The sequence below is a fragment of the Paramormyrops kingsleyae genome, chromosome 18, assembly GCF_048594095.1.
Source record: "Paramormyrops kingsleyae isolate MSU_618 chromosome 18, PKINGS_0.4, whole genome shotgun sequence".
In the NCBI taxonomy this organism is placed as follows: domain Eukaryota; kingdom Metazoa; phylum Chordata; class Actinopteri; order Osteoglossiformes; family Mormyridae; genus Paramormyrops; species Paramormyrops kingsleyae.
Genome location: NC_132814.1, coordinates 6217144 through 6240853, shown reverse-complemented (window position 1 = coordinate 6240853; position 23710 = coordinate 6217144). Strand labels below are relative to the sequence as shown.

General features: G+C 40.9%; 1 protein-coding gene across 5 annotated transcripts in view; it reads left to right on the top strand.

Annotated features, from left to right (window-relative positions):
* The window catches only part of kcnip1b (Kv channel interacting protein 1 b), a 32609-nt gene that overhangs the window by 5474 nt on the left and 3425 nt on the right, over window positions 1-23710 (top strand). For 3 of the 5 annotated variants that reach the window (XM_072702009.1, XM_023801903.2, XM_023801901.2), the window contains 4 exons: window positions 17545-17669; window positions 17961-18030; window positions 21822-21892; window positions 23188-23295. In XM_072702009.1, the coding sequence (XP_072558110.1) occupies window positions 17545-17669; window positions 17961-18030; window positions 21822-21892; window positions 23188-23295 (374 nt within the window). Of the gene's footprint in view, window positions 1-2951; window positions 3023-10979; window positions 11485-17544; window positions 17670-17960; window positions 18031-21821; window positions 21893-23187; window positions 23296-23710 lie in introns of those variants that run through there. The other 2 variants (XM_023801905.2, XM_023801904.2) reach the window with 2 other exon arrangements.

The following is a 23710-nucleotide window of genomic DNA, read 5'->3' as shown; positions in this document are numbered from 1 at the left end:
TTCTATGTGCCTCTCACCAGGGTAATTATCATTAACAAAAACTAGAACTATAAGAAAACATTTTTGCAAACTGAAATAAAATATGAAAATAGAAAAATTACAACTGAACAAAAACTCTAAATATTATTTCCTATCTAACTGAAATAAAATAAAAACAAATATCAAATACTTCACTATCATTTTTTAATAGCATTTAGCTAGTAGTGATTTGTTTATCTGTAATGACCATGATTAATACCAGGAACATATTTTGCGCATTTTAAGGGCATTAGTATATAATGTGCACTGTGCATTCATGTTGGATTCTGTATAAATCTGACACATAAATGATTGGTTGGAGGGTGAGGATAGCAAGAAGGGACCCAGCTGTTTGTAATTCACCCCCCTTGGAGAACTTTATTTGGGGTACAAGCAAGCAAAAGGATGGGAGACAGCCAACACAAACAGGGCTGGGGAGCACAGGATGGAGAGGCATTTATATACACAACTAACCAGGGGGTAATGAGGAACAGGGGTGGACTGTTAATACCTATAGGACAGGTAAGGAAGGAAGGTGTGGGAGGACCAGCAGCGCCACCCACAGGCCCTTATAGGAATAGGACAGGAAAGGCTGGAGCAGATCGTGACAATAAAACAGGTTTCAGTCTATCCCTAGAAATAATATTGCTAAAATCTGAACTGAAACTAAAATACATAAAAACTAAATAAAAATATATCTTTAAAATTCTAGCTAATAAAACCATGCTGAAAATTAACACTAAACTGAATTCCAAATAAAAATTAAACATAAAAATAAAAACTAATTTAAGAAGTCAAACGTATAATAACACTGTCTCTCACACAACCTTTATTCTTTCTGTGAAGCCATTGATATTTATTTCCCATTTGCTTATTTTCTCCTTTCACTTTCATCATCGTCGTCTTTCTTCTATAATGGGGCTGCCCCCTGACACCCTGATATTGCGTCTCTCCATTACCCTCTTAATCCATGAAAGATCAAGTTGTGAACTGTCAACAGAATGCTTTCGATATCCAGCTAAAAAATACAATGAGCTTCTTCGACCAAGAGCATATCTGTGTCGTCTAGCTCTTCTGCTGTCAGTGTTCCCTATTACTACAATCCCTGCTTTGCTTTCTTCACTCACAGTTGCTATTCATCCTTTTTCATGCTTCATTAATTCAACAGCAACCAGCTTTTCTTTAGAGCTGCAAAGAAAAAGGGTTTTACTTTGAAGGGATCCTGTAGACCACATTGATCTTGTGACTGGGGACCATAAGCAATGTAGCACAATAGAATGGAGACTGACATACATTGTTATTCTGCTCTATCAGTGTTAGAAGTGGGGTTGGAGATTACCGTGGGTTTTGGTGGCCTACCCTACAAGATGAATCGTCCTCTTCTGCTTCCCATTCCCTTGTCTATCTTCTTGAAGAAATCATCCTTGTGTTTCATCTCACTCTTGCGGCAATATCAGTTAGGTGTCTTTGATCAATACCAGATCTCCCTCCTCATCATACCTTAGACTATTGCTAGTGCTAAACTGCACTGTACAAAACAAACCTCATCATAAGTTATCTACACTCCAGGCCTCATGCCCTGATCAACATAGACATCCAAACTTTGGATCCAAACATCCAAAATATTCCACTTAGTTAATGTGTCCATGCCCTTCTTTGGCCTTAAATGTCCTTTTCCTACACTCTCTTCTCCTCCTTTCTCTGTATTGGCACTTGAAGCAGATTAAAGCTGACAGTCTACACCATTACATTTAATTTTTTAATCATTCACCCTCCATCCTTATATAATCCTTCTCTTCCTGTCCTTATTTGCATCCATCTCCATCATGTACAGATGTGATAAAATAAATCCTACCACACATTCAGGAAGAACCCAAGGCAACTATTTGTTTGTGTCTTTGCAAAAGGTGCTGGAAAGAGTTGTGTAGGAGGGGTGTGTTTAATACTGAGTAACATAAAAAAGTATTTCGTTGTTGAGTAAACAGGTATGGGCGGATCTGCTTTATTCAGATTTGCTCTTGTCAAAAATCACTTCACCATTTCACTGCTTTTGAAATATTTCATTAAAGAAAACATTATATAATCAGATGTAAAATTTTCAGCTTTATTTATCGACAATAGTCTTCCTTTTTGGTAAATGCCAACCCCTTCAAATTTCCATGGCAACAAAGATAGAGATTTATGAGGCATCTGCAAGTGAATGTGTATGTGTGTTACTGTGTTAGTATGATAATATTTACAAATATGTTGTAATCGCAGCAGTTATGAATCAATGGTCTTTATCAATGTCACATCTATTTCACTCTTGACTGATTGGTATTTGATTCCGCTGTGTTCAGCCTTGTTATGAAACAAAATGAAATGCTGCCCTCTAGTGGTTACACTGCTATACATCCAGCAAGTAGCCAAAAGAAATGTATACACTGAAAAAAAAATCACTTGCATTATCAAAAATGTTTATTAATAATTTTGGAATTATGTAGGTTTAACTTTGGCTCATAAAAGTCCTCAACTAACACCATGCACAAAAGTCTTTAAGGGACTTGGTCCCGGTTTCTCGATAGCAGTCACTCTTAGCGTCTTACGAATACTTTAAAGATATATCTTACGAAAGGTATTTGTTTTTCTATGTATGTTTCTCAAGCAATCTGTTATGAGACTGCTCAAGCAAGTGCAACCTTAATAGGCGGCAGAACACCTGATTGGTTGATATCAATGGCTTGAGAATTGATTATTCCCTCACTGAAAAAAGTGTCACAAGGGTGTAGCTGGTTTGACCTAAAATTTTCATGTAGAGTTGATGTATTATTTTCTTTCATGTGTTCAACTTAAGTTTTTTAGCTGAACAGACTCAATTAGACAAACTGCACCAGTAAGGCAGAATGATCCATTGGGTCAAAGCTTAAAATTGCTTGTGTGCTTGTATCGCGCATGCGCAAGTCCTGTGCACGTCTCTGAGAATAACCGCCACAAAGCTTGCCGTTACTATATATGCTGTCCTCAGGTAAGAATGAAAAATGGAACCTGTAAATGTAATTTTTTGTTCTTATATCTTAGTCGAGAACATGATTGCATGTTGACCTTTTAAAGTTAGTATTGGGTAGAACATAGTTATGTAGAACATCTACCTAGCAAGTTTATTTTACATAGATTGGTCGCCATTAGCCGTTTATTGGGAAATGCTCAATGTGAATATTAGCATTAATATATAGATATTATTTTGTGTTAGCTAGCCATATTAAGTACTAGTTCCTTTTGAATTAATGTCAAGAACCACAGCAAGGGTACAAGGTGCGATTTTTGAGTTAATTGTTAAGAAAACAGTTCTGTGTCGCGTGTAGAGAAACGGGGAAAAGGATTTCTCAACATGTACACGAATGTTTAAAAAACGTTGCTTTTTCTTAACCTTTTGGTCTTTCATCCACACGTAAACTGAGTTTCAGTTCATTGAAACGGAGTTTTTGCAAAACTCCAGGGTGAACATTATCAGAAGCTGGTTTAACATGCTGTGGACAGCCATTTTTTGCGTTTTATGTGGGCACAAATGTTTTAAAGTAGTGTTTGTGTGGACGGGATTATATTGTAATTAGGTGATTGTTTTTCGCAGAGTGAAGAAAGGTGTCATAATTATCCACAAAAATAACAGATCTTCCGCGCAAGTAGCTATTATAGTGGCTGCACCTTCACTCGCTTACCGCTAATATCCAACTTTTTTTCCCCCTCCCATTCAGTTCGTCCTAGAATGGCTATTTCTTCACCCCAATCCACAAAATCCCATTTCATACTGGCCTATCTCTAGCCTCACTGTTCGCGCCCTATCACTGATCCCTCCCAATCAAAATCAATTTTAATAACAGGTGACACGGGGAAAGGGCGTTACACACCTACACTTTCTTGTTTATGGCTTGTTTATGAATAATGCGTCATAATAAAGTGGACTGTTACAGTAAACTGGCTTGGTTTTTTTATTTGTTTCAAATTATATTCATTAGGTGAGCATGATTGTTTGTAAGTGAAAAAATCTAATGTATTAGATTGACTATTTTAAGTTGAACTGACTTGAAAAAATTATATTAACCCAACTTGAAAAAATTAAGTGTGAAAAAATGAAGTAATTTTTTAAGTTGATCCAATGTTTAATTTTTTACAGTGCTCTATGCAGCAACTGCTTGGCTGCTGCAGGAGAGATAGTGGTGTTTTTTATAAATACACTGCAATAAAACACTGCAGGAATCCCTCAAAATATTAAATTAATCAGAAGTGGGGAGAAGCTAAAAATAAAATACAAAATTAACAAACTGAATCATCTAACCATAAATATGATTTTCGCTTTCAATTCCTATTCATTAGCACTCGATGAGAGCAGCAATATAAAGTACGATAACTTGAGTATAAATTTTTAATTCCAAGATGAAAAAGATGGGACACTGTTTTTGTTGTGTGATTTCTCACGTGGTCCCCTAGGGGAGCACCACAGAGACAGTGGCTCCCAGGTAATTTGAAACAAATAGTGTATGGACAGTCAAATTTCTCACCACTAGATGTCAGGCATTCTATGGCACTTCAGTTATTTTTTTAGCCAGTGTTTTAGATTAAACCAGAGGTGTAGTGGTAGGTATACGCAGGTTTAAAAAAATAAAATAATATTAAGAAATATTGTCAGAAATGTTCATCAATCACCAGGAGAAGTGCGTATACCAAATTATATGGTGTAATGGCATACCCACTTTCCCAAGATTATGCTATGCTATGGGATTAAGCATTTTAAATGTGTATCACAGATACTGTAAGTGTGACACAGAGGCAGATCACATAAAAGGTTGCTTAACAAACAGACGGACTCCCTTTTCACATTACAGGGCATTTATCGACGCAATATGAAGGAGAATCACTTATATTTACTCTCTTTAGCTGATGCTTTTGCCTAAAGTGACATACAGGCAAGCAAATAGCACATTATAATAAAGAGCAAATATAAGCCACAGAAGTCAAGTGACAGGGGTCAGGATGAGCATCTAGGCTGGACAGGCTTATGAAATTTATTCTGAATAAGGAGACATTAATGAGGGATTACTGAGGGATTAATGAGGGAGAGATTAATGTGATGGCAGATTGAAAATCGAACTCACAATGTCACCGTTCAATAGTTGCATCTACAGTGTGACCCTTGTCGACGTCGCATTAGGTGGAACAAGGCTGGGGTAAACCCTGGATGGGCTGCCAGACGATCGCAGAGCCCACGCACACAATTATACAATGTGGGCAACTGAAAAAGCAAAAAAACACTATGCCTATTATTGTAATACAAGAGGGCGTAGAATTCAAAGCTGCTCTTCTGCTGGGAAGGATTTTGGCATGAAATACATTCTGGCTAAGATAGGTTTAGGTTCTACTGAAGGGGTGACTAATTATTTATCTTCCTAAGCTTCATTTTTAGATAGATATTTCACTGAGTCACAGTAAAACATGCAACATAGAGTTTGGAATTAGCATATTGCTTGTTTTGAATCATTGCGCAGATTAATTTGCTGTTACCTTAATTTGTTTTACAACTGGAAATGAATAATCTAACATTAACTTTAAAACAGGTTAAGGTAGAGAGTGTACAACGTTGAAGAAGGGCAAATTAAATTAAGGGCCTTGCATTATGGACCATGTCCTGTTAACCTGTGATGAATTACTCAGTCTGTAGGAAACCTGCAAGTAGGTACTGTAACACGTCTTACTCAGTACTTGTACTATTACAAATGACAATAAACCTTTTGAATCCTTTAAATTGTAGAAATTAAAGAAACAACCAAAGAGCCAGTCTTCCTGTTATCTTGAGAGAAACAATCTGAAAAGCTGAGATACTTTTAAAGCACAATCACCAGCAGACCTTGTCTGACTGTTGAATGCCACACACCCTGCTGATATAGTCTATGTGATCACAGGGTCTTTGGCTGAGACAGTTACCTAAACATGTGTTGAAGGATATTCTTCCCCTGTTCTTGATGTCCCCATAGTGGTTAACACAGTGGTGCTTATTGCTCCTTAGCATGCAGTTGCACCCATGTTTGTAATCTGTGGCTTGGCTCATCCCTCCTTGTTGCATATACAGTATTTGCTGCATCAGCTTGTGTGAGGTGAGGCGAGGAAGAGATTAATTAATGTTAGACCCTTCCCTGCCAGTTCTCAGGCATCCTGTGATCTTTTTCCGGTTCTTTACAAAGAAAGTACTATTGTTAGACTCACTTTGCCCTTTGTCTCTTTTGCAGTCCCAGTCCCCTTCATTCTCAGTCCCCTCTCAGTCCCTCTCTCCTTCACTCTCAGTCCCTCTCCCCTTCACTCCCAGTCCCCTCTCAGTCCCTCTCCCCTTCACTCCCAGTCCCCTCTCAGTCCCTCTCCCCTTCACTCCCAGTCCCCTCTCAGTCCCTCTCCCCTTCACTCCCAGTCTCCTCTCAATCCCTCTCCCCTTCACTCTCAGTCCCTCTCCCCTTCACTCCCAGTCTCCTCTCAATCCCTCTCCCCTTCACTCTCAGTCCCTGTCCCCTTCACTCCCAGTCCCCTCTCAGTCCCTCTCTCCTTCACTCTCTGTCCCCTCTCAGTCCCTCTCCCCTTCACTCCCAGTCCCCTCTCAGTCCCTCTCCCCTTCAGTCTCAGTCCCCTCTCAGTCCCTGTCCCCTTCACTCCCAGTCCCCTCTCAGTCCCCCTCCCCTTCACTCCCTCTCCCCTTTACTCTACCATTTTGCCCTTCAGTTCTCCTACATACAGCTTTATCCTGCTGACTGATCCCTTCCAGGCATGATTGCTCAGTTGTTTCACCCTCCAGTGAATAAGAAAACTACGGTTTTCCTGTTTGTGTCACAAAGGTTTTCACTTTATATTTCTCAGCTCTCCTTGCTGGTCCTGTAGCTGACCTCTGATCAGTTTTGATACAGATGGACATACCCTATTTCTGTGTGAGAAGGTACTCTTGGCTGAGAATGGGAGTAAAGACAAAGAAAAAAACAGTGCAAGAAACAGAGCAAAAGAGATGCTGTTTACATATTGCATCATTCTTTCGATGTTACCTACTCATGAGTTAGTGAAAATATGAAGAGAGAATTTTTATTTCTGGCAGTCTACTATCGTTCTGTCCCACAGTGAGTGTGTGTGTGTGTGTGTGTGTGTGTGTGTGTGTGTGCGGAGTGTTTTCCTGTGCTCCCTCACAGCCCACAAATCAGAGGTAAAGGCAGCCGATGCTTGAGTGCCACCAGAGACTCAGAGAGTGACAGACGCAGACTCAAAAACACAAGACAAGATATGGGTTTGGTGATGGGAACCTATTCAATGCAGTCAAAACGAGACAGATACCACCAAGGTAGGAGCTGTACTGTTTGCGTGATTCATTAACTGGAAAGTAGTTCCTTTGATTGGACAGATTGCACATCTCCCAGTGTGTATTTCATCAGATAGTGTGTCATTTTAATAATAAAACACTGTAGAATTACTTCACGATATGAGTGCGAGAGAGTGAATTTATGGGGAGTGGTGAAGCATTATGAAACTGTAAAGTGATGGATGGGTGTGACGGAATGAATGTGTGTCACAATTAATACGTTCAACATGACTAAAGCGCTAATTAGGTATTGTTCCTTTGAAAGGTTTTGTTAAAGTGAATGCATTCGCGAAATTATCTTCTGGGTTCTTTGAAGGTCGATGTGCACGTCAATTTTCCAAAACAACTGCTACTTTTTCAAAAGCATGGTTCAGGATCATGGAAAAAAATGATGAATAATAACAGGATTGCAAGCGGAAGATAACTTTCTGCTGGTTCAATCGGTTTTACGTGGAACTGTATTAGGTTTTATGTACCATGGAGGTAAACAGTACTTCCATGTCAGAAAGATATGTGTGGTTACATTGCCCCCTACTGGTTCCCAAGCAGTAGTCATGGAACTCAAAACAGTAGTCAAGGAACGCCCCCTTCAGGTCAAATACATATTTACAGTTTATTTATTTAGCACAGGGGTAGCCAATCTTATCCGCAAATGGCTGGTGTGTACGCAGGTTTTTGGGATAACCATCAGCTGTTCAATCCCAGGTGTGAGGACCCTTCAGCCAATCAGTCCTCTAATTAATAATCGAATTAGGGAGTTGCAGCAAACATTCATATTAAACACAATGGCCCTTTCTGGATAAGCCTGGCCACCCCTTTTAGCAGATGCTTTTGACCCAAGTGACATACAAGTGAGGATTAGAATGAAATTAGAATAATTGAATAATAGATCTACAGATAGTGTAGAAGGGTAGAAGGAGAGGATTGATGGTGCCTTAGACAGCAGTGGCAGTGGAGACAGATTTTAGTGGATTCTGTAGAGAACTGGAAACTGAAGAGAAACTACCGGAAGGTATCAGCTTGCTGACATTTTTACACATTTAACCACAGGCCCCCTCAGACAACAAGAAATACAGGCAGCCACCAGGATACGAACAAGGTATATATTCCCAAAGTCTTTCTTTAAGTCAAAACTGCAGGCGAGTCGGAACAATAATACTACTAATAATAACACTATTGTTTTTGATGCAATTTTTTATATAATAGTTTTCATGGTAGTCCATGGTAGTCTGTTCACTCGGGGGTGGGGGGGGGGGGTGAACCCGGGCACTGGAACAGCTGCTTTGTCTGCCCCCGTGTACCGATGCAGGAGGGGGCCTCTGTGTAGGTCCCTACATTTCATGCTCTTTCCATCCCAGTATGGATCCCTGTGGCGCCAGTGCATTTATAAGCCCCCGGCACCGTGTGCAATGGCAGCAGACCATAATTTCACATGTGGTATTTTACCGCTGATTGACGTCAGGCTGAATGTTCCTATTGAGACTGACGGCACATTGCTGATTACAAGCACAGCTTCGAGGAGCCTGATCAGCCAGCAGCAGGGACCGATTTAACGCATCGACACTGAGGTTTCCGTGCTGCTTCAGTCTGATCATTAAACACTGTTTTAGATCCCACCATATGCGGAGAAAACGGCAACATCCTCGCATGCATCTGCAGATAGGCAGGAACATTCCAGCCGCCCCCACCTGGCAGAGCACCACTTTGCTACCATGTAATTGCTGCTATTTTCCTGCATCCCTTCACCCCTCTGACTCGTCTGATGTACCACTGTACCATTGCTGCTATTTTCCTGCACCCGTTCACCCCTCTGACTCGTCTGATGTACCACTGTACCATTGCTGCTATTTTCCTGCACCCGTTCTCCCCTCTGACTCGTCTGATGTACCACTGTACGGTTTCTGAAAAGGACGCCGCATGTAAGGTTTACTGTCATATAAACCTCTATCTCTTTCCCCCACTTTATCAATACGCCCACATCAATCTCCTTTTCCCCCACATAAGCTTCTTATTGCATACAGCTTCCTTCCGCATGACCCAGCTTTTCTCTGTTCTTGATCCTAACCCAGGCTATTCCTCGCACTCAGATCCTCGCCTTCACCCTCCCCTGCTCCCTAACATGCAATTTATCTTGTTTGCCCCGGCTGCTGATCCTCTCCCTCCACACCCCCCCTGCCGGTCCTCCACCCTTTCCCATTCCCCTGACTGAGCAGGTCTCTCCCAGTAACTTGGTGCACCTGAGAGGGAGATAGAAATCCGGTCAGGAAACAGACAGGGGGAGATGAAAGATCACAAGAAAGGAGGAGGGAGAGGAAAAGCGGTCAGTCTGCCGGGGAGGGGGGAGGGGGGGGAGCGGGGGCGTGTAAGCAGGAAGACACACCCCCTCGATATAGGCTGCAGCATGGCGTTGTGTTAACACTTATGTAACCGTGCTGAGCTATTCAGACCCCTATATCAAGGGTTATTTAAAGCACCTGAACAGTCCCATCCACAAATGCCTACGCAGGCAGTTATGTGCCAAAGGGGGTCAGATTCCAGAACCACGCAGGGTCCAAAGTAAACACTGTGACTTAAAGAGACAACGATGTAGAGTATAGAAGCATATAAATCTATGACCAACATAGTCTAAATGCACTTGGATTTAAAGGCATGATTAATGCAGAGTAAAGAGTATTGATCTCAGTTGTCTATATACTTGATATTTTTAATATTTATTATAAGGAAATAAGTAAATAAGGAAAAGACTGTTTTTCAGTGGTGTGACATAATATGAAATGAGCATTAATAAATTTGCGTAGTAGCATTTGGTAGAGTAACCTCCATGCTACCACGAAATGTCACTTTCCTCCACAGAGAAAAATGTAGCACTCCCCTAATGAGAAAATATTAATGCAAATTACATAAACCAGTTAGTCTATTTATAAAAGCTTTGGGTGAATTAGTGATATGTCGAAAGAACTGCCAACATTTCTGCACACAAACATTGCAAAGTAAGCATCTGTTCCCATGAATATACAGATGCACACACTGAAATAATCAAATCAATAAATAAAACTTGAAGGATTTGAAAGAAACTCTTGGTTTATCAACAATGCATCTGTCCAACTGAAAGTTGCCCTGAGTTGACCCTACAGTGTTTTGACATGGTCTGTTAAAGTGGAAAGCTAAAGTGTTCATAGTGAGACAAAAATATGTGTAGCTGCTAGAAGACGACTAAAAATATTTCTAAACAAACACTGTATAATGTACAGTACAGCGAATGCAAGTGTCACCTCTGATCTGATTGACATTTTTGGCTGTTTTATTGGTTGCTGAGCATGTGAAGGCTGTAATAATACAAAGCATAGATGCATAGACGAGGAGAAGCTCCGCTTTGGTTCTGCCTAATGTGGTTTTGCGTATCGCAGCCTTGGCCAGCTGGTGACACAAGGATCCCTGCGTGCTGTGTTTGCAAACTGAGCTGTGGGGGCCGGAAGCTTTCCATGTGTTTAGCTGTGTGAGAGCAGTAAGCTGAGATTAATGCTGGAGTGAAGAGACTCATACCTATTCATATCACATGCGGTGGAAAGGGGGGGGGGGGGTCAGCCGCAGGGGGGGAGATCGCATACAAATTAGTGTGGGGTGCAGCAGAGTGCGAAAGATTGTAAATGTGTGAGAGGAAAGGCAATAAAAGAAGGTGCAAGCGACACTTAAGCTCTGATGTCGACACCATGGCGGAGGCGGAAGGAAGCAGGAGCATCTAGGATACAGGGCGGGAGAGAGAGCGAGCGAGCGAGAGGGGGGAAAGGGGAACAGGGGAGGGAAGGGGAGGGAGGGAACCTGGGCAGGCAAAAACATCCAGTCTCTGCGTGCGTCTGGAAGACACGAGGAGAACAACTCTTCTGCCACACACACGGCGAGCGCGGGTTAAAAAGAGCGAAGGAGACGACTTTATAGAGCGGAGAGAAAAGAACAGCGACAGCGCGAGACAGCGTTAGCGGAAAGGACAATAAGAGGAGAGGGGAGTGCAAGTGAGGCTGTTTGGAACGCTGGTTTCCACGGCGATAACATGGGTGCAGTGGTGGGCACTCTGACCATGCAGACCAAGCAGAGGAGGCCGTCGAGAGGTAAGTCAGCACAGACGGAGCCATTCGATTTCTCGAATCACTCACTGAAGCAGAGTGGCAGCCTGACACTGGAAGACTGACTAATGAACGTAATCGCCGCGATTGGCAATCCGCGTAACGGAACAGCACGGGGAAGGCGGATGCTCGCACGCTGGCGAAACGGCGAGTGCGAACGTGCTTCACAGTCACAGGCCAGCACCAGCGCTGACCGAGAACACAGCTCTCACAGGTGTTAGCCAGGAAGAAGTGGCGGAAGTGAACAGAAAAGCAGGAGATTCAGCAGCGCAAAATTACTGGCAGAATTACGAAGCACTCTATCTAGGACTACAGGCTTTGGGGACCCGTGTAAGGCGGAGGTTCTCTACATTGTGGTCATGTGTGTTAAATGAATCACTCTGTTCACTCATTTATAGAGTGGGGGTTCTGCCCTGCAAATTATTACAGTTTATATATATTAACAATATTTGCATGAAGTGTATGAATAAGTATGTATTTTACTGCATGTGTTCTGCCAACGAATGAGCATCTATGAGTGTGAGTATTTATGGTGTCAGTGATTAAGTGAGTTTCTGTATGCATTGTGTGAATAAGTGGGTGGGCACGCTGTATGAAATCCTGAAGGTGTGTAAAATGTGTCGGTGATTGACTGCGTGTTTGTTGTGAGTGTTGTTTATATGCCTGGCCAAGTGTGTCTGTATGTTGTGTGTCCGGGTTGCGTGGATGACTGTCTGATTGAATGTGTGTGTGTGTGACGTGAATGAATGAGCATCTGTGTTGTGTAAATGACTAATTGATACTGTGCACGCACTGTGTAAATTATTGAGTATGTGTGCCCATCTTCCCAGAATGCGTGCAGGATGTGTTATTACACTGCTCACAAAGCCACTCTCCTGCCAACCCTACGGCTCAGGAGTGCTGTTGTCATGGTGATGTGGAATTGAGGGGTTGAGTGGGGAGGAATTGGTCACTGCTGATAAGAGATTGGAAGTGCAACTGGTCTATCACACCGGGAAGTGAAGCAAAAATTCCTGCAACCCAGGCTGTGATTTTTGTATAACGTGTCAAATATGCAAAAGCAAGAAAAAAAACACTGAAATCTACAGGGCTTTTTTTATTGCTAATTAAAATGTGCATTCCCTCCTAAGAAATGCAGCAGAACCACAAGTCCCACCCAAACCTCATATTCACGTCCCAGGCCCGACCCAGATAAGAAACCACAGGCAATGTCCACAACACAGAACAGTCTCAATACCCAGACCTCATCTGGAGCGTCGATAATCCCATAACAGGGCATAACCATACATCTAATCATTCACTGACCAGACCAAAGCCAGCCAAGTGCCACATGAAAAATGATTTTGCATATCAGATAGATGTGTTCTGTACGTTTATCCCAGTACACTTCATATTTCTCCCATCTAAGTCAACCTCATTGCCCTAACTCCTGTGACTCACATTCACTTTATCTCAGTAATTGTCAGTGGTCTAATGCCAGTAACTATCTGTCCCTTTTTATAAAAGCATAGCCGGACAGTGATACTTTATTCATTTCCAATGGGGGAATTGTCTTTCCACCTACCCCATCTTGCTCTTTGTGAGACACACAGATACAGGTGTAGGTGAGAGCAAGCTTGGGGGGGGGGTCACAGTGCAGGGTCAGCCAGCATTCAGCGCCCCTGGAGCTGGGGGTTAAGGGCCCTGCTTAGGGGCCCAGTGCCAGGATCAGTCTGACAGCCCCGGGATTTAAGCTAGCGACTTAGCAGCTACAGGTATAGTGTCCTAGCACCCTGAGCCACACAGCGCCCCCTGCTGTCTCAGAGATCCACACCCCCCTACTCCCTATGACTGCCACTCCCCCTTTCTTAGTAACTCCCAGGAACAGAATCTTTTTGCTGCATTAAATCTCATAGCCCCAAAAGATTAGTCTATTTTATTATTAATTCCTCCAATCACCCAAATTCAAATTATGCAGAATCTCAGTTTAAATAATTACTCCAGGGCATGGGGCCTGGTGGCACTGTGGGCGGCACTGTAGCACTGTGGGCGGCACTGTAGACGGCCCCTCCAGGCCTGTGAGTTTGATACTCATCCTGACTCTGTATGTGTGTGTGGAGTTTCCACGTTCTTCCTCCTACAGGTCAAAGATGTGCAGTCTTGGTGAATTAGTGTCTGCAAATAGCCAGTAGTCTGTGTGCGCCTGAGATGGACTGGCATGGCAACAGAGGCCTGTGCTTCAGGCGCAATGTGACACTTTTCAGGATAAGGGGGTGACGGATGAAAAGGTTCATAAAGCTAGATGCTTTCAGCACTATTTCCACTTTCGATGAATCCTTAGGCCTTTTCGGTTGGAAGTGGATTTTATTTTTATTCCTGGTTTTATCCCCAAATCTCCCTCCTACACTCTCTAAGCGCTAGATTCCCTCAAGCTAAGATCTTTTAATCCACATCATCATCTAGCCCTCCGCTTCCCACATTACCGTTCCCCTCCCTTGTGCCTACACTCTGCCTTCATTTCTGCTTCCTACAGTCAGAAAAAGGAAATAGGTTTCCTACATTCAATGGACACCATTAGGCACACCTAGTTAGTACTATGTAGAACCCATTTGTGTCTCCAGAGCTACTTCAAGATAGTCAAGTTGTCCTTTCAGAGCAGCTACTCTGTACATCACTGATGTATTGAGTTGTTATTTTCACGTTTGTGGTTTTTCTGTTAGCTCTAAGAAGCCTGGTCATTCTCCTTTGACCTCTACATTTAATAAGGTGTTTTCAGCTACAGAAATGCAGCTGACTGGGTGCTGCTTTTCACACCATTCTCTGTAAGATCTAGGCACTGTAGTGCAGGAACTCCCCATAGAGTGGTGGTTTCTAGGACGATGGAGCCACCACATATCGCACAGACAATCAAACGCGAAGATGGCTTGGTGTTTTAGTCATTCTAACCCTGGCTGAACAGTAAGTAACCCTCTTGACCCCCGTCTGAATGCTTGCTGACACAGGATTCACTGCGTAGAGGAGAACGCTATTTACATTATTAAGCAGGTGTACCTGAGTGTGTGTGTCTGTGCTGAATACATTTGCATTTATTTTTACTTAGTAGATGCTTTTGTCCAAAGCGACGAATACAAATGAGGCAAATAGGACATTGCAAACGTATGTGCTGTCAAGGATTCGACTTGGCATAAGTGCAGCCAGGCTGAGCCTCCGATGAACAGACATAAATATACGAGTGAGCACATCTGTGTGGAATAACTTCAGTGCTGCTTATTTATCTGACTTTATGTTCCACATCTGTGTTTCCTGAGACTTCCATCACCCTCTGTTTAAGGCTGACAGAACTGCATCATTTAAACAGCTCTGCCATCAGAGTAGCAATCACCCACTCTGCAAAGCGTGCAGCATCCGCCAACATGTTACCATGACAACGTCCATCTTGCCCACTTTCTCATCCTTACAGCCATAGCATCCATCTTCTATGCCTACTCATTTGTTACTATGACAGCATCCATCTCCCTCATCATCTTGTCTGTTACTATGGCAGCATTAGGGGAATCTTTCTTGAAGGATAGTGTTGTCCAATTACTGATTAATTCAAGTAATATATAATAGTAATAAGAAACACATTGACCTAAAACACAGCAAGCTTTTGCGCATATGACTCTTACCATACTAGTGACATAGGATAGTAACATTATAGTCATATATGTCTCCATTTGCATTTTTTTCCCCTCACATCTAAGCCAACTTAACTGGATGTTTCCATAACAACAGGAAACTACTGAAAACATTAAAAAGAGCAGTGAAAGTGAGGGTCAAATGGGGAGATCGTCTTCCTAGAGTGCAGTAGAAAAATAGCAAGCGGGAGAGAAAGATAGGGAGAGCAGATGGTAGGGTGGTATTTAAGGAGATGGCCTCAGAGGTTTAATGTTGCTGGTTCAAGTCCCAAGAATAGACCTAACAGTAGTACTTCTCAGGAAATAAATGTCTGCAGAAAATCGTGTGTTCCCTAGTTATAATGTGTCACCCAAGCATGATATTTCAACACAAACAAATCTATCCCAGGATTTCCATACTGTCTCTTCTGACCTCAAGACAGCTAGAATCCATCTTTGCATTGCTTATGCTGGCCAGGATTGTGAGGACAAAGCTATCAGTATATTGATATTCATTTCAATATGAAAAATGTTCATTTTAATTTCTGTTATTTAAGATCTGTAAGTAAAAAAAAATATTTAATCATTCTTATAGACATTTGAAATTATTTGAGGACACTTAATATTCAACTTGGGAAATGCAATAAAGAATTGTGGTAGACTGAGATCAGGCACACCCTAGAATCCCTCTAGGGCACAGACTAGCTTTATGTTGTTGAGAGATGTACTAAATCATTTTGCCCTTATATCCATTTTCTCATATATATAATGCAGCATCACAGTCAGCCTGAAGCCTGTTTAAGGAAAAAGTGCACCTTGGATCGGACACCAATCCATCACTTCAAATGCTTGAAACATTAATTCACCTAGACTATAGGTTTTTGGACTTGGAGTGGAAACCTATATGACCACAGGGAGAACATACAAGCCTTACAAACATTCATTCTCTTTCAGACGTCTGTACATTATTAGACTGGCAGGTGGCAAGAGAGAGGGCATCTCGGTCAAGAACAGCATGATCCAGTTCACTCGTGAATGAGCTGCATGATGAATCACGCAGTGACCGAACTGGACAATTCAGTGCAGTGACCACGATCACTTAATTCACCAAAAAGATTTGCTCAAAAATGAATGAGTCATTCATAAAGAACACAAGCCCAGTAGGCTTTATACTGCTCTTACATTCTATGCAAGATTCCAAAAAATCCATAGAATACTTTGAAAAATGCCAGACAATCACCTTACATCCTTAAACTCAATCAATATAATCCTGACTTTTTTACTGTTCATTAGCATGATTATCATTAGCATAATAATAATTTGAATAGTTACATAAATCAAGCTGCCACTGTATAATACCGGATTGTTTACCAGGGCAAAGAATTATGCTGAAGTTCACATATAGCCTCTATATTCCCAAGGGGATTGATTACATTGGCAGCATTATCCAATAAAATCCAATACTATCCCATACAACGAAAACATACTGAGCTCAAGAAACACTAAATTATTGACCGACTGATCAACTGATACAGGATAAAGACAGCTATCGAGCTATTCATGTTTCTCAATATGACACAATAAAGCACTTCAACACAAGGCTTCTGTTGTCAAGGTCTATTGATTAAATCTATTGATGCATGGAGAAACACAACGTGCAACAATCTAAGGAGACAGTAAGAAACATGTCCTATTACCAAAATATAGATTATTGAAGTACAGAATGTCATCACCTTATGCTGTTTCAGTAGCGTGGTAATGTGGTTCTGAAATATAAGCCAGAGGGGAGCCAATTACCCCAACTGTGATGGAAAATTCCCCTACGTTGATGGACAGCTTTGATTAGGCTCTAGATATAAAGTGTTTTAACCTTTCCCTTGTCTTTATTTTCCTTCTGGATTCCTTTTTTGTTTTCTTGTATCTCGGAATATAAATCTGTGGGGAGACTATGTCAGTGTGACTGAATATGTGTTACTATGTGTATGATTTGTCTTCTGAGGTTTACAGCCAGTGGTGAATAAAGCATGAGAACTGGGTTAAGCGAACCTCTGTACTGCCATGAAGATCAGGCCTGTGACTCTGACTATCTGTTTGTTTCATCAGTCGTCTCAGTTGCGGTTGTAATATGCAGTACATCTGAAATGAGTGAAGGTATTGGGTCTTTCTTTACTTGGTAGCACAGCTGTGAAACTCTGCTGCCATCCAACGACAATGTGATGTTGGCTTGTTTATGCTGGAGGTTAGATGCTATAATGAATATCTGTTTACTCCCCAGACGTAACAACAAACTCATAACCCAGTGTCCTCTTGTCAAGACACTAACTCCGGGATACTTCCTAATGATTGTACATACAGCAGAAACTTAAGTGATGCTCGCTACGACTTTCTGTGTGTGTGTCCACAAACCCAGATAAGGTGGATGATGAGCTAGAGATGACCATGGTGTGCCACCGGCCTGAGGGTTTGGAACAGCTAGAAGCACAGACCAACTTTAACAAGAGGGAGCTACAAGTGCTTTACCGAGGCTTCAAGAACGTAGGCCACACAATCTTCTTCTGTCTTTGAATATTTGTTTGTTTGTTTTTCTTGTCCAGTTCAACTCCATCTCCCTACCACTCATTCATTGTCTAAACAACTGTCATAAATATTCCACTACCACAAACCCCCCCCCCCCCCCCCACGTACCCCCTGCCATGACGAAGCATCGACCTGCCAAAAGGTATATCATCACATTAATCGGTTGGTTCATGTACCATGTTGTTGTACAGTTATATGTACAACAGATAACATCCAGCTGTTTGTCGGTCCTTTTTTTTTTCCTTCCAGGAATGCCCAAGTGGGGTTGTGAATGAGGAGACTTTTAAACATATATATGCCCAGTTCTTTCCACATGGAGGTAAGAATCAAAGTATTTTGGCTTATTATTGAAATAATTCACATCCATAATTGCAATGTGCATTTGTCACTTGTCAGCAGTAAAAGTCATTGTTTAAGGTAGAGCTATCAAACTCCCATTCTGGTGGATTATATTGATATTTATTCAAACCCAATCCCATTGCTTAATAGACCCATTAGGTAGTTAATAGGGCTTTCAAACGATTCATTTTCATAATGGTGACTGATTGCAAAACAGCGATTAATCGCATGATTAATCACATATTCATTCATGTTATATTTTGATTACAGAGGTGAAGTTTGTGTGACTATGAACCACAAATGTTTAGTGTACACTATATGGACAAAAGTATTGGGACACCTGGCTATTATACCTACAGGCACTTTTGTGACTTCACATTCTAAATCCATAGGCATCGATATGGAGCTGGTCCCCCCTTTGCAGTTATAACAGCTGCCACTCTTCTGGGAAGGCTTTCCACAAGATTTTATAGTTTGTATGTGGGATTTTTGGCCAATTCTTCCAAATGGTTTGGCTCACAATCTCCATTCTAGTTCATCCTAAAGGTGTGTGATGGTATTGAGGTCAGGGCTCTGTGTGGTCTAGTCAAGTTCTTCCACACCAAACTCACCCAACCATGTCTTTTAGGACCTTGCTTCATGCTGGAGCAGAAAAGTGTTCCAAACCTTCCTCTAACTGTTTCCACAAAGCTATAGCATAGAATTGTCTAAAATGTCTTGGTATGCTGAAGCATTAAGCATTCCCTTCACTGGAACTAAGGGTCTTAGCCCAACCCCTGAAAATCAACCCCATACCATTATCCCTCCACCATCAATCTTTACAGTTGGAACAATGCAGGCAGGCAGGTAACGTTCTCCTGGAATCTGCCAAGCCCAGACTCATCCATCAGACTGCCAGACAGAGAAGCGTGATTCATCACTTTACAGAACACGTTTCCTCTGCTCCAGAGTCCAGTGACAGCGTGCTTTACTCCACTCCATCTGACACTTGACTTTGTGCTTGGTGATGTGAGGCTTGCATGCAGCTGCTCAGCCATGGACGTCCTTTCTATGAAGCTCCCTGTGCACAGTTTTTGTGCTGCATGGGGTTAATGCCAGAGGAAGTTGGGAACTCTGCAGTTATTTAGACAACATCGCATTAGCAACTTTCAGCACTAGGTGACCTCGCTCTGTTAATTTACTTTGTCTGCCACTTTGTGGCTGAATTTCTGTTATTCCTAAATGCTTCCACTTTGCAATAATACCACTTACAGTTTACAGTGAAATATCTAGCAGGGAAGAAATTCCATGAACTGACTTATTGCAAAGGTGGCATCCTATGACAGTACCAAGCTTGAATTCACTGAGCTCTTCAGAATGACCCATTCTTTCAGAAATGTTTGTAAACCTGACTGCATGGCTAAGTGCTTGATTTTATACATCTGTGGCAATGAGACCCCTGAATTCAGTGATTAAGAGGTGTGACCCAATACCATTGTCCATATAGTGTATCTTCCATATAGTAAATCCTATATATCTTATAGCACCCTAAATGGTATGAAATTGAGGGCCAAATGGTTCCGTTAAGAGATAAATGTGTGCATTCATTTCAGAGCCAAACCGTTTCTTTTGTCAGATTTACTTCAAATAACAATGAAGATTCTTTTTCCTTTGGCCAGCCTTCTCAGGTGTAAACATACAGAAAAACACCTAAGATATCCAGCTAAGTAGCTAGTATAATGAGTCATGATATCTCAGAATTTTCATCTGCTTAATTGCTGGTACCTTGCACTGCATCGTCTAAAAATATTTAAGCAAGCCTCGCTTCTGACAAACAAATTGGTCACCTTTTGTCAGCCAGAGAAATTTTATTGGTACTGTTATAAAACAGTTGCATGACTCAAGCTTGCAGTTTTATTCTTACCCCAATACCTGCTGTGCACATGAATTTGAGAGGCTGTATATGACAAAATTCATACTTCAACTTCTCACATGCTATCAAACTCTCATTAACACACTGTAAAAGTCTTACACAACATCAAACTTGCATCCCCGCTAACAATTTATCGTTCTAGGAACGTTCACCGAATGTTACAATTAAGGTATGGAAACGTTCAGTTTTCCTAATGTTCCTAGAACGTTATCCCACAAAGAGCAATAATGTCAAATGGCATGGTAGAGTGCAGACAGCTTGTGTTGTACGTCAAAGGACATGGGTTCAAGGCTGGGTACTGATAGTATGCACATATAGTTATTAAATTATAAAACAATAATTGTGTTAAAAGGATGTTTAGTTATGTTAAAGTGCTGATATTGACAGAACCTTTGTTTAAATGTATAATGTGGAAATAATGTTCCATTAATTTTACAGTAATTAAGAAATGTTCTCTGCCAACTATGACATGACCCTCACATAACGTTAGCCAAAGTTTTGGGATTGTTCCCTTTAACCTGGGATGTACCTAGCTTGGCAGTGCATGCATGCGTCTTAATGCGCTTTGTTGTTTAATCCCTATATTTCAACTCAACGTTTTTGAAAACACATTTTAATTAACACCATTACAATAGCTAAATGGTTCGCAAAGACATTGCCGAAGGGAAAATGGTTCACTGCTCAAAAATGTGAGTCTTTCTTATAAAAGTATTGCAAAACCTGAACAGGAGTGTCCACTTTTTCTGGTTCAGTACCGCTATGCATAAGGATCAATGTAGCATGTAAACAGTTCAGTGTTAAATTCAGAAATGGGATGATTGTCGTTGACCTTCAGGTATACTATCCAGCATTAAGTGGAATTTAACAAGGATAAAACGATAATAGATTTTATCATCAATGGCAGCAGATAAAGTGCCTGTTGGCTAACGCAAAGCGTTATACATAGCGGGCCTATCATTTATCTGAACTTTGTTCCATTTATTTAATATGTGATTGCCGCGTTTCTCCTGCAAGACAGTAGGGGAGGCCTTTGGCACTGAGAATGTTCCTAAGAGTATCAGAATCTGCAAGTTTAATTGGAAAGGCTGTAAGGCAATCATACTAATTCAATTAAACTGGCTTACATTTCCATTACACTATAACATCATCCTTCAAAGACAGGAAGTTACTGTAAATCTAAAGCTAACATTATTATTGTTTATATTACTACAATGTTATAATAATATTCTTTTATTATAGTAATTATAACAAAATGAATTTAAAACAACCAACTCATCTTGCTACATCTTTGCCACACCAGCCGCTTGGCGGATGTTTGGGAGGCTCTCCTCCAACGTGATGTCGTCCGCGATTCATCCGCTCTGTATTTTGTAATATGCATAGCTGGTTTCTACACTGATAGCTTGCAGATTAATCGTTATTAATGATATTGAAGTTAGAGTACAAACCCGGTTTATCTCGTTAGAAACAACCGACAAGAAAATTACAAAAGCCTTCCTATGAAACAATATGTTCGTTGTCTCTAAAACGTTAAATAGTTCTGTTGTTCTTATATTTGGAACAGATGCCAAATTTTCTTTGTGGGTCTAAATGTGTAGTCGTGTAGTTTGAGCATAAAAATAACAAATGTTGTGGAAGATACGGTAAAAGCAAATAATGCTAAATGTTAAATGTCCTTTAAGTATCCTGATTCAAATCCCTGACTTTTCAGTAATTTCCTGAGTGATGAAATCTCGCCATTACTTGCAACACTGCTGCTCTGTGACCCCTTGTTATTCCCACCAAGTCTGGTCTTTATAATGATTGAGGTAAAACATGATGCGATGGAGTTTATTACATAACAGCTTTTCTCAATGCAGATGCCAGTACTTACGCCCACTATCTGTTCAATGCCTTTGATTCAGCTCATAATGGCTCCATCAAGTTTGAGGTAACATTCCCTTTCTGACTACCCAGTGCCACTTACCATTTGCTATTTTTATTTTGTTAAGAGTACAGCTGCAGGGTTTTCCTAGGACTTATGCTGGCCGCCGTGCTGTAGTCAGATAATAGCCATGCAACTTTGCAACTTCATATTTTAAAGTGAATCTGAAGTCTTACATCCCAGTCAAAGAGTTTATACGGCTTTCAGAAGAAGCATTATATATTAAACTAAATGAATTAAACGCGACTGACTCAAAGCGGTGTTTACCAGTAAGACTCAATGTCCTCAGATGATATACTGGGAACCTCGAGCAGACAGAGTCAGATCCAGAAGTCTTATTCTGTGTCACACAGAATATTGAGATTTAAAAATGCAAAGCTATCATCTGGATCCACTTGAGCACAGCTAAGATTTTTTTGTAGATGTTGTTCCTGACCAGTTAAATGTAGTGCCAACCCTCCAGAAAATGTGATTTTTCTGATTCTATTTAGGAAATTTATTCATCAGAGAATATGCCGCAAGTACAAACAAAATTGTCTCCCCTATAATTCAAATATGTCCTCTTAGCAAATGTATCAAATGGGACGTGGCACTTCAATGAAAAGTGTCTTTCTTTGCACATACAGTCAGTATATTCTCATAAAAAACTAAAGCTTTTTGTTTAAGATAAGCATGGGCGATTTGGGGTTTAGTAAATCTAGGGTGTTTTTCTTGTATTAGGATAGTTAATTCCATTTTTCTTAAATTGTTGGATTCTGTGCTATATGATTAGATTGTAATCAACAACATTTTAATCTTTCGAAGGCTTACCAGATTTTTTAAATGTTTGTGTTTGTGTAAATGTAATTAATAACACTTTGAAATATTGTACCTGTAATTGTCTCACAGTCACCTATACTGAATACGTAGTGATGGGATATTTATTCCTGTACTGGGATTACCCCGACATTCTGCTGTTCTTATTTTTGGAATAGATGAATTTTCCTTTTTCTAAGTATTTAGTCGTGTACTTTGGGCATAAAAATAACAAATTTTGTGGAAGATTTGGTAAAAGGAAATAATGTTAAATGTAAAAAAGTATACGACTATATGTGAAAGTTTGAATGCCCTTGGCCCAGTTACACATTTTGTGGATTTTGTAAGTAAAACAAAGTGACCCAACCTTTGAATCAAAAACATTTTTTTTTTTAAATTTAATGCACAGTTACCATTTGCTGCATTTGACATCTATATATGCCCAGTCTTTTTCCAACAAATAGAAATTCCTTATTTATGTGTTGTGATTTCTCGCTGTCTCTCAGGACTTTGTGATGGGTCTGTCTATCTTGCTACGAGGTTCGGTGCGGGAGAAATTGCAGTGGACTTTCAACCTGTATGACATTAACAGAGATGGCTATATCAACAAGGAGGTAGGGATTGTCTTACAGCACACTGTACAGCACACTGTAAAACAACTGAATACACGCTGTCAGTGTGTATTACAGGTGATTGTCTAACAATGGCTGACAAGAATCAGGAGTGTGCTTCATGGTGTTATTTCATCTGTTACTGTCAGTGACTTAGCAGTTGAAATTTTCACATCTTATCATGCATGTCTGAATGCTCCTATGCAAGCGCCCCATTATAGAATAAACCAGTGTTTCCCAGTCCGGTCCTCAGGAGCCCCAGCTCCCTACCCGACTGTCCACATTTTTGCTCCCTCCCAGAATGTAGTCTTTGTCCGGGTTTCCTTTGTGTTTAGAGTCCAGCTTTTTGGGTGAGGTAGCTTGTATTCCTGTTAAAACATTATGAACAGGAAATAGAGACAGATGGGTAGAAGGTTGG